This window comes from Physcomitrium patens, chromosome 17 (genome assembly GCF_059467195.1).
Source record: "Physcomitrium patens ecotype Gransden chromosome 17, ASM5946719v1, whole genome shotgun sequence".
NCBI lineage: Eukaryota > Viridiplantae > Streptophyta > Bryopsida > Funariales > Funariaceae > Physcomitrium > Physcomitrium patens.
Window position 1 is genome coordinate 9,866,842 of NC_143426.1, and position 11,194 is coordinate 9,878,035.

General features: G+C 39.8%; 1 protein-coding gene across 2 annotated transcripts; it reads left to right on the forward strand.

The window, feature by feature from the left end:
- Nucleotides 1-5,850: 5,850 nt before the first annotated feature.
- On the forward strand, nt 5,851-10,271 carry LOC112294008 (glucan endo-1,3-beta-glucosidase 3). Of its 2 annotated transcripts, none has more exons than XM_024544077.3 (6): nt 5,851-6,962; nt 7,622-7,730; nt 7,969-9,014; nt 9,186-9,402; nt 9,648-9,675; nt 9,812-10,271. In XM_024544077.3, the coding sequence occupies exons 2-6, from the start codon at nt 7,658-7,660 to the stop codon at nt 9,915-9,917; spliced, it is 1,470 nt and encodes a 489-aa protein (XP_024399845.1). In that variant the 5' UTR covers nt 5,851-6,962; nt 7,622-7,657; the 3' UTR covers nt 9,918-10,271. The 2 variants fall into 2 exon arrangements, with proteins under 2 accessions (XP_024399845.1, XP_024399844.1); XM_024544076.3 differs by having other exon boundaries at nt 6,293-7,464.
- The last annotated feature ends 923 nt before the right edge of the window (nt 10,272-11,194 follow it).

An 11,194-nucleotide genomic window follows, 5' to 3' on the forward strand; every position in this document is an offset into this window, starting at 1 on the left:
TCAAGTATGTCCTCAGACCCTCTTGTTTATGATATCGAGAATAATTCTTTCAAGTCTCATGATCCTTCTAAGTTTGAGTTCAAGAATAATCTATTATATTTTGAAGGACGCCTATATGTTCCAGAAGGAGAAGCTCGTTTACGTGTTCTTCAAGCATGTCATGACTTTTCAGCAGCAGGGCACTTTGGATATAATAAGACTTTGGAACTCATATCAAGAGATTTTTGGTGGCCACAAATGTGGAAGTCAATCAAAGACTTTGTACAATCATGTGATATTTATTCAAGATCAAAAATTCCTCGTCATCGACCTTACGGACTTCTTCAGCCATTACCTATACCAGAACAACCATGGTCTTCTGTTTCTATGGATTTCATCACAGATCTTCCAAGCTCAAGATCTTATGATTCTATATTTGTGATAGTAGATCGTTTCACCAAGATGGTACATTTTGTGCCATGTACAAAATCTATCACAGGTGAAGAAACAACTAAGCTTTTCATTGATAATATCTATCGCTATCATGGATTACCTAAAGATATCATATCGGATAGGGGAACTCAATTTGTGTCAAGATTTTGGAGGACACTTTTCAAGATTTTAAAAGTGGACATAAAGCTATCTTTGGCTTTCCATCTTCAAACTGATGGACAAACAGAGCGCGTAAACCAAGTCTTGGAGCAATATTTAAGGTGTACTATCGACTACCAACAAGATGATTGGACAACCCTTCTGCCATTGGCAGAGTTTGCTTATAATAATACGGTACATTCTTCCACGCAAGAAACACCTTTCTTTGCCAATTATGGCTATCATCCACGACTTGATACTTTTGATTTTTCAAAAGTTGATAATCCTGCAACAGAAGATATGACAAATCGGTTGTCAAAGTTACATGCAATAATGAAGACGCAATTGAAGGAAGCTCAAGAACGACAAAAGATAAACGTAGATCTATATCGTAAGGAGCAACCATAATTCAACGTGGGTGATAAGGTATGGCTACTTCGTCGCAATATCAAGACTACTCCACCTTGTGACAAGTTGGACTATCGTAGGCTTGGCCCCTTTTCTGTTTTTGAACAGATCAACCCAGTTGTATATCGGTTACATCTACCGGAGTCAATGAAGATCCATCCTATATTCCACGTGTCTCTTCTTGAACCATATAAGACAGTGGATATACAAGGAAGAAGACAAATGCCACCGCCTTCTATAGAAGTAGATAATAATGAAGAATTTGAGGTGGAAGAGATATTAGACTCAAGGCGGCGCCGAAATAAGCTGGAATATCTTGTTCATTGGCGCGGATATGATATTAGTGAACGCACATGGGAGCCATCCAGGAAACTAGGAAATGCATCAACTAAAGTCAAAGTTTTTCATCAACGACATCCATCAAAACCAAGATGAAAATCTCTCTTATAAAAGAGACAAGATTGAGGCAAGATAACATTCAATTTCCTATCCTTGTTTATAACTTCTTTGCATTTGTGACGCTAATTAGATGGAGAGCCAACAACCAGCGGATTCAACTCAAGAACCTTCGTTTGCTGACCTGTCGGACGAGACATTACGATTGTCACAACCTTCAAGACGACGCAATCGAGATGAAGATCTTCAAGAACGACATGTTCTTCCTCGAACAGATGGTGAGATACAATGCATTTGGTATCACGATTTGGGAAGGGACTCTCGATGTTTGGTGATTTTGCTAGAGGTAGGAACAACTCCTGATGGTGTTCCGAATATTCTATTCGAAGGAAGTTACGAAGGCCTTAACAATGATCAAATAATTGGGTGGTCTTCCCGCCCTAGTATGAGACACTACTGATGGTTGAGAGGCCCTATCAATCATCTTCGAAGAGAACAGAGATCAGAGTATGTGGCGAATACAATTCGTCGCATCATAGATTTCCTCAACAAATGATGACCGCTCCTCGTGGAACTCGTCTCTAGAAGGGGGGGTAATGTCACGGCCATAATCATGTAAGCTAATAATTACATATAGAAATAGGTAGAAGTAAGTAAAAGTAGATAAAAGTAAGTTAATTCTATAATATTTAATATAGAAGCTTCCTAGAAACTTCCTAGACGCTACTTTGACTTCATAGGTGTCTTTAATTGACTTTTTGGATTAGAAACGTGGTCAACAAGTTGGCCATGTGCCACACATGTTGTTAGCTTGAAGATCAAGCTAACTATGTGGCCCACACGTAGAAAAACTTGCCTTGTAAGTCAAGGCATGTATCCTACAAAGTCAACACATATTGGAGGTCCTATAGAACGTCGCCACGTAGCCCCTAGTTAGATAGTATATATAGAGACAAGAGTGAAGGCTTCTTCACTCTTGTCAACTCCTTTCTTGCTTCTAGTCCAGGTTCAAGAGTCTTTAGTTTCTTGTCTTGTGGCAATAGCCATTCCAGTTTCCTTTTAATATACCTACTTGTTTATATTTTGACTTATTATATCGAGATAGCCTTTTGGTGTATATTTTCCCTCATCGAGTCTTTGTCCTTGACAGTAGATGCATTTCATTCAAATGTGATTAGGCTTAAATCGACACACTATATACATGTTCAAATGGCTACTATTTGATATAGTAGGAACGCTGGAAAGTATGGTGTTTAATTGCATAACTTTTGTAGCAACTAAAATCCATGAAAAAATAGGAGTCAAATGGAAGATAGGAAAATTTGTATATTTGTTTTGCTTCAATTATGTACACTCTTTGATTGCATATACATTGAGTCAAACATTGCTAGTAAGAGCAAACAATATGCCCTCTCCAATGCTTCAACGAAGTGTTTGGAATTTTATGGCATTGACAACTAGTCTTGGGTTCGTGGTGCACAAAATTGGGGAATCAAGTATCTTGTTGAGACATGAGGCTATACAAGAGATTCTACTAGAGCAGATTCTAATCTCTTCAGCAATCAAAGTGGAGGTTGAAGTTTTCGTTTTGATGGACATAAATAAGTTAGCATTTTCACAAGATAGAACATTAGAAATAGTGAATCTCAAGGATGTCATATTCGCTCAGATCTCTCAATTATAACTCATGGTGAGTAAACTAGATGGAGAAGGGTACTTAAGGCAATAATTAGAGGCAAACATGAAAGAGCTATTGGAACAAAGCCGTCAAATTAAGGAATAAGATCAAATTATCTAAAAAAATTCGAAATCCAAGTTGATATTGGAGCTTAGATTCAGGGAGAAACAAGAAGGTTGGAAAAAAGAAAAAGAACGCATTCAACATATCATGGAAGACCAAAGGCAAGATCTAATCTAGATTTGTAGTACATCAATGTTGAAATGAAAAAAAACAACGTGTCAATTTAAAATAGAATGAAAAAAGATAGCATTATTAGAACAAGAAAAATGGACATTGGATGATGAATATAAAATTGATACAAAAATATTATGGATAGAAATTGAAACTTTGAAGGCTGTAGTGACAAAATTAGAGGTTGATTTAGCTAATATTGATTAGTCAAAAATATCTATTCTACCCATTTCAACAATTGATGAATTAAAAAAAAAGGTGAGGCAATAACAACACCATTTGGAAGCGAAAGATATCAAGATTCTGTAGTTGGAGGCTCAAGGTCGTGAATTAGAAGTGTAGAATGAGTACTTATTAGCCCAATTGAAGAGAGAGCCAATGAAAGTATCGGAGGAGGATGAGGACTTTTCATTAGAATCAGAATCAGTGGAACTACCTAAAGAGAATGTTGAGATTGATCAATCTAGCAAGCTAGAGAGTTAGAGATTTTGTAAGGATTCTATTGAAGCACTTTTCTTTTACCAATTCTATATTTACGAAGATGCTGTACAGTTAGCAGTGGGACTATGTAGAATGGATATGATTTTTTTATTTTATAATACCTAGTATGTAGGGTTAAAAGAAGTTAGTAAACTGATGAATGGATAGTTTAGTAGGTAGAATGGATGATGTAGTCAAAAAAAATAGTTATCATCGATTGTGTAGTGGTTGGCATTTTGAGGAAAACATAAGTAGGTTGAAGAAGAAGTAGAAAGGGCCAGACTATAATAGTCATGAGTTAGGATAAGCTTGGTACTACCACTTTATTCTTTGTTTTTTTTTTATAGAATAAGAATAATAGAAGTTTTTGAATATTGTGAAGTAAAATTCTAGAATGAAAGAAAGATTTGATATAGATGATATCAAATAAAAAATTAAATTTATTGTATGCTGAATTATAAAAAGAGGATTGAAAAGTTGATAATGAAAGATGTTTATGAAGTATGGATATAATTGGAAGAATTATAATACATTGAATATTGAGATTCAAGAAGTATGTGGACTTTGGAATTGTGTGAAGCAGATTAATGGGAATGACAATCAGTTTAGAAAATTCTAGTAATTGGATTATTGAATGTTTTATGCAGTCTTTTAAGATAGTGTAGTATAACCTATTGTTGTCATAAGTTTGGAGAGGAGAAGAGACAATGGATATATAAGATAGAATTATGGATTGTAATATTTTCTTTGATAGAATACGAAAGATATATAGCATTCTTGAGTATTTTAGTTGATCATGAGATAATTAATTATGTGACCATAATGTAAAAAATCATGCAAATAGTCTTTCGTCATATTTGAATCCTCCTATTCAGGTTTATTTCGATTAGATTAGTTTAGAGTATGTAAAATGACAATCACACAGAGCATGCAAGAAAAGAAATTGGACTCATGTGATTGATCTTATATTATGTGGTAGTTGTAAATGTTTGGAGAGGCAGATGGTGTAACACCATAGATAAGTCCTATCCAATTTACTTGGCAGATATCCACAAATTTATACTACACAGATTTTAGGAATGTAACTTTATGATAAAAGCTTAAAGATGAAGAATTTATATTATTTAATTACTTACTCCTATTAAAGAATACCATTCACAATAGAGAGAGAAAACAAAAGAAAGGTTGTACCAAAGTAGTAAAAAAATTGGCAATCCTAGTCTATCAAGTGGTACAAGGAATGTCCTTTCTGACAATTTGTAACTTACACAATTTTCACCCTCTTGAATCCATTGCATATTTGCTTATTGAAAACCTCAAAGGTTCAAGAAAGTGACCAAAATATGGTTGCTAATATAGGAGATTATTATGTGGATAATTTAGATCGAAAGAAATGATGCTACCTTTAATATCATATGTTGGCACAAAGAGTAAATTTATCAAAAAAATTGGCTACAACTTATTGACAAAGATAGGAATACATGGTTAAAAATACAAGAGAATGCAAAACGTAGGCCACTACAAGCAGCTGCTGAGCACCACCATTTCCGCCACCAATGGTGTGTGAATCAAATCCTGGCAACACAGCAACAAACTGAACTTGTGCAGAAACTTAGCTGGTCTAGAAGTAACTTTGTTCATAGTACATAATAATATCCTAACTCCCCTGATTGGCCCTTGTTGGAGTATTGTACATTAACATTTTTGCAATAGAAAAATTCTAATTGTGTCAAAATAAATAAATAAATAAATAAATAAATATATTGACGTGGGCTCTTAAAATGTGAGATATTCAAACTAACATAAAATGATGTACAGAAAAAGTATGAGTTAATTGCAACAAGCCATTAACCACAGTTGTCCTCCATGCACCAAAGAGTAATAATAGGTCATTTAAGAAAGAGGATGAATGAATCGTTCGTTCTCGTGAAGAGTAGACAGATGATCGAACGGATCGTTGTCGCGATTACAGAAAAGGGCAGGTCGATGGATGAGATCATTCGTTGTCGATCTCTTCGCATGTTCCATCCGGAATCCGTCGTCGTCTTCGCAACGGAGCCCCAGAGAAGTGGGGGTTTTGGCGATGGTTTCCGAAACCCTAAATTGTCAGCGAAGCTGCCGACCCTGACAATGCTCCGAGTCAAGGCACTTACAAGGCAGGCAGCCACACTGGGTGGGTGCCCAGGGGATCCACACTCGGAGGGGGGGTTTGCTTGCGTCGGAAGTGATGGCTGAAAGGGGACTCGTCTCGAGACCAGCGCTGAGCCTGTCATGCGATGAGGAGGAGGCGTCGAGGTTGAGATCCGTTGGTTGGGTTATCTCCCCCTGCGTAAGCGTTGGGAATCGGTCACCACAGCAGCAGCTCATCGGTACGCCCGACGCTGCAGAGCCGGGAAGAGGATTTTGACTGGGTTTGAATGTGTATCCTACTCTGGCTCTACCAGAGACTTGGTTACAAATACCAGTATGTATATCATCCTCAACAGTCACTCGTCACGGCCGGCTCTTGATGGATACTTTCCTGTACCGCGCGATATCAACTAACCGTCATCTATTTGGGAATGATGCAATGAACAAGTTTCTGTAGCGTTAGGAATGTTCGTCTACAGTCTACAAACTGCTAGGCCCGTAGCTGATATAAATGCTGTAGTTTACTATATATATATATATGTAATAGAATAGTAGGGTTCCTTAAGGTGATGAAAAGATTTATATGCTTATCCAGTGGCAACGTTAGATAAAACATGCAGGCGTACGTAGAGATTACTGTTGGGTTTATGATGGGTGATCGTGATGATGTTTTCCAAGTCCTTGATGGCAGAAACTTAATTAGCCTCACCTGTTTGCTGTCCCCTCCTACTACATGATTTGGGTCCAGATACGTTCATAAATGGGGAAGAAGTTCTTCAGGGCCATTCCTTGTCTTGGATTCTTAATAGTCTCAGAATCCTCCTGGCTGCTACTCTCAGCATGCAGAGCGGATTTCACCTATGTCAGATTAGGCAGAAGCGAAGTAGAGAAGTTTTCATGTCCCGTTGCCCAGACCACAGCCTACTGTCAAATCCGCCATCTCTGAGCATATCTGTCAAGTTTTCAAAAGACGGCACGCAGGCGGAACATTCACAGCGAGGATGGATGCGAAAGGAGGGCTTTGATAATAAGCTAGTACATTGGATTCCGCAAAACCGAGGGAGAGGTACTATTCTGACATCATTGTCAAGCCCTTCTGCCTCAACGGTCTCTTCCTTAAACCCTTGGTCTCTACAGGTTCCTATTCTTCTTACAAGAAGGTGTTCGTTCTCCACCGCCTCGCGGATTCTGCTGAATAACAGATGTGCTGTCTCACATCTAGCTCTGTTGGATTCATGTCTCGAACGTGGAGTATTTGACCTCTCGTGCTTCTCACAAGACTCGGCTTCGTAGAGTTGCGAGCCAAGCGTTCTATTGTCGAACTGCATTTCACCAATTTAGTTGCTGCAGCTTGTACTCCTTCTGAAAGCTTTCATGCCTTAGTGTGGGACATCTGGTTGGGCGAAGGATGGATTTCAGTTGTCGCCCTACGTGGTGAAGAGCTCCCACCGTTGCTGTGGCTGTTGCTCTCAATAGCTATTCCCTCACGATTATTGTCCATTCAAAGCCCTTGTAGCGTGCAGGGGATATCCGGCAGTCTATAATTGGGGGCTAGTTTTAGTTGTTAGGTACCGCATTCTCATATCTTCCTCGTTGATTTAACTTACCTGAAGTATTTGTTATATTGCTGTCAAAAACTCTACTTGGAATCAATGACATAGTATCGCTGTCCGCCTCTTGCTCGAGATACTACTGATTTCTAACGAAACGTTTGTGATTCGTCAGTGCCAGAGTTTCAAGCCCACCGTGGAATTTGCAGCTATGGCTGTTAGAGTCGCACATATGATGCGAATATTTCAAGCTATTTCAATCTTCATTCTAATTTCAAGTGCAGGTACAGGACACTGCTAATCCATGCACCCCCTAAAATAGGCTTGTGGTTCAGAGGGTCTTGAGGTTTATAGTTTCCTGGACATTCGAGATTTGTAGGTTGTGGCTGTTATGGAGGTATTGAACCAATTAGTAGAAAAACTTTGCAATGCCTACCGCAGATCGACACTCTTAATGTCAACCAATTTGCCTCAGTATATGCATTGATCTTGGTCATTCCTGTGTTTGAAAACCTGCATCAGAGGCCTCTATCGGTGTTAACTACGGAACTTATGGAGACAACTTGCCAACACCCACTCAAGCTGTGGCTCTACTGAAAAAATCCGGGGTGACGCAAGCACGCATATACGACACCAACCCTTCAGTCCTCAATGCATTCCAAGGCTCCAATATTCAGCTCGTCGTTGGGGTACGAAATGACGAGATCGTAGCCATCGGGCAAGACAATGCCACTGCTTACAAGTGGGTTAACGACCACATAGTGCCGTATGCTTCAAAATGCAACATTACAGCCATCGCCGTGGGCAACGAAGTCCTCAGCTATGAATCTAGTCAAGCAGTAATGCTCCTGCCTGCGATGAAGCTCATACACACGGCTCTTGTATCTTACAGTCTCGACAGCATGATGAAAGTCACGACCCCTATGTCGGCGGATCTCCTCGTAAGCAAATTTCCTCCTTCAATAGGCGCATTTAGTGCAAATCTGACCAAGACGACCTTGGTGCCAATGCTGGACTTCCTCTCGGCGATTGGGTCCTTCTACTTCCTGAACGTTTATCCTCACAAGGAATACCAGCACGGCCAAACTAATATAAGCCTAGAGTTTGCACTATTTCAGAACAATCCTGGAGTGGTGGATTCTGCCACCGGGTTTTTATATACTAACGCCTTTGACTCGCTTTTAGATGCAACCTACGCAGCACTGGCCAAGCTCAATCATACAGACCTCACCATTGTGGTCAGTGAAACGGGGTGGCCTTCCCAAGGAGAGGCTTATGAGAAAGGTCTTTCCCCATCGAATGCACAGACTTACAATGCCAACCTTGTGAAGCATGTGCTGAGCAAGGTCGGCAGTCCAGGCAGACCCGGAGTGTTGATCATCACTTATATCTATGAACTTTTCAACGAAGATAAGCGTCAAGGTCCTCTGTCCACTCGGAGCATGGGATTGTTTAGTGCGGAAATGGCGCCTGTATACGCTGTCGATCTTTCAGGGAGTCAAGTTACCCAGGTTCCCATTGGCCCCCCTGCTGCTTCTGCTACTCGCACATGGTGTGTGGCCAAGCAGGTCTGGCATCACGGCTCTATACTAATTTAGTCTGAAAGTAAAGTAGTTCTGCAGTGTCCTTTAATCCAGTTTACTACAAGATCTTCATCCGTTTGTGGAGCCGGATGATTCTATTGAGGCATCTAACAATTTATAAGCTATATAATTGGACGGCACCTTGTCGCTCTGCAGGATGCAAGCCAGGATGCCTTGCAAGCAGCTCTAGATTACGCATGTGGACTTGGACAAGCAGACTGCTTGCCTATTCAACCAGGTCAAGCGTGCTTCCTGCCTAATACCAGAACATCTCATGCATCGTGGGCAATCAACAGCTACTATCAGAAGAATTCCAACTCGGCTAATGCCTGCAACTTTCAGGGAACAGCAACACTCACCACTAAGGATCCTAGTAAGTTAAGAGATTCGTTAGCCTAAATCGCCACCGGTCACTAAGCTCACAGACACAATGTTTGAATGTGAGGAAACTACTTGAATAGGATCTAGTTCGTCTAGTATGCTTCAGAATTGGTCAATCATTGTAGTTCAAAGCTTATGTTTGAGGAATTTTCATGTGTTCAAAGATGTGTTTCTACTGAGAATGTTCTAAGTGCGACCATCCCAATGTCTAATAAGTACCTTTCTCTGTATGTCCAGGTTACACGGCATGTGTTTACCCTTCCAAGTATGTACCCCCACGTCTATCGTGTCAGTTCGCTACCACCGGTAGCATTGAGATAATGAATAAGCTTTTAATCAGATTATCATCTCAATGATTTAACAATGGGAAGCTGATATATTGTGTTCGATTTGTTGTGCAGCACCCACTTAGCATCAGGACAAAGATCCGCAGCGAAGTACTTGGCTCCTAAGGTCATAATTTTGCTCTCATCAGCGGCTTTGGCACTGTGTTTTAGCACCAGATAGCGAGGGCTGTCCTGTTTATCTCATCCTTGAGTCGAACTGCAATTTTTGGCGTCTGCTCATTCTCACTAAGTAGAGACTCTCGTTCATTTAGTCCCAGCTCAAGCTTTGCTAGAATGAATGAGGGCTGGCAAGTCCCATTTCACATCGCTTTGAGAACCAACATGAGTATGACGAATAATCCGTTGTTAGAAGCCGAATGTTAAAAGTAGGCTTTGTAGACGCAGAATTTTGAGCAGATTTGGACGTCTAGACTATCACGACGGTATGTAGCTGGAAAAACTGCTAAGTACTAGTGACATGGCACTTCCGCTTTCCATCAAATTTCAGAATTCAACAGGAAAACTTCAAGAACAACTTCCAAATAATGTGATGTCTACCTCAACGTCAACGTCTAATATACAACCTAAACTGTCCCACATACGACCACCCAGCAAAACTTTGTTCTCTTAAATAAATTCTGTGTCATAGACAAACCCCCAGATAACTTATTCATCTAATATAGAACAATTTTTCATCGCCACTGCTATTAATTGTAACCCTCACCTATATCTTCACTATTTTTTTTTCCCCTCAATTGAAAATATCCTGCAACATATACTTCATTCATCAATGTGCAATAATTTCTTCGGATCTTCTGGTGACAACAATTCACGAACAAGTAGCATTGATGTAAAGAAGAACAAGAACGGAGATGTGATCAGGTTCGCTCTTCTTGCTGGGTAGCAAAGCTGCCGAGAGTACAAATATAATTGCATTGGGTCCTATACGTATTGTTCGGGTTCAATCATAATAGTGGAAGATATCTGATCATCTTCATAATAATCGGTCACAGCTCAACTGAGGACCATGAGGTGTTTAGTGGTGGGAACTGTTCATAATAGGATTTCTTAGGATTAACAACCTTTTACCACAAGTTCACTAGATGACACACAAAGGAATGCCGCACAGGATGATAGGACAAATCTTTGCTTGCCTAGTTTTAATCTTCCACAAGTGGTTCAAGGGACAAGGCATCCCAAATGAAATCTTGAGTTTATTGTTGCCTTCTTGACGGTCAAAAAGCACCATTAATTGTTGGAATCAACACTTGGAGGCTTCATGTTAACAACACGTGCATAATTATTCACAGCTTACATATTGGGACTGGATTTTCTGTGCTTTCAGGAGCAAAAATTTCTCGGGCTGAAGCTTGCTGCCATACAATATAAGATTTGGCCAAAAGCTAATTTCTAAGGCCACGAGGCAACTAAAGCATACATAAATGATGAAAACATCAA

What these genes read in the sequence shown, in the direction of transcription:
- LOC112294008 (XM_024544077.3), top strand. Translation starts at nt 7,658, where the DNA reads ATGGCTGTTAGAGTCGCACATATGATGCGAATATTTCAAGCTATTTCA. An exon ending in CATTCTAATTTCAAGTGCAG is followed by an intron (nt 7,731 to 7,968) that starts GTACAGGACACT and finishes AACCTGCATCAG; the next exon opens with AGGCCTCTATCGGTGTTAAC. An exon ending in CATGGTGTGTGGCCAAGCAG is followed by an intron (nt 9,015 to 9,185) that starts GTCTGGCATCAC and finishes GTCGCTCTGCAG; the next exon opens with GATGCAAGCCAGGATGCCTT.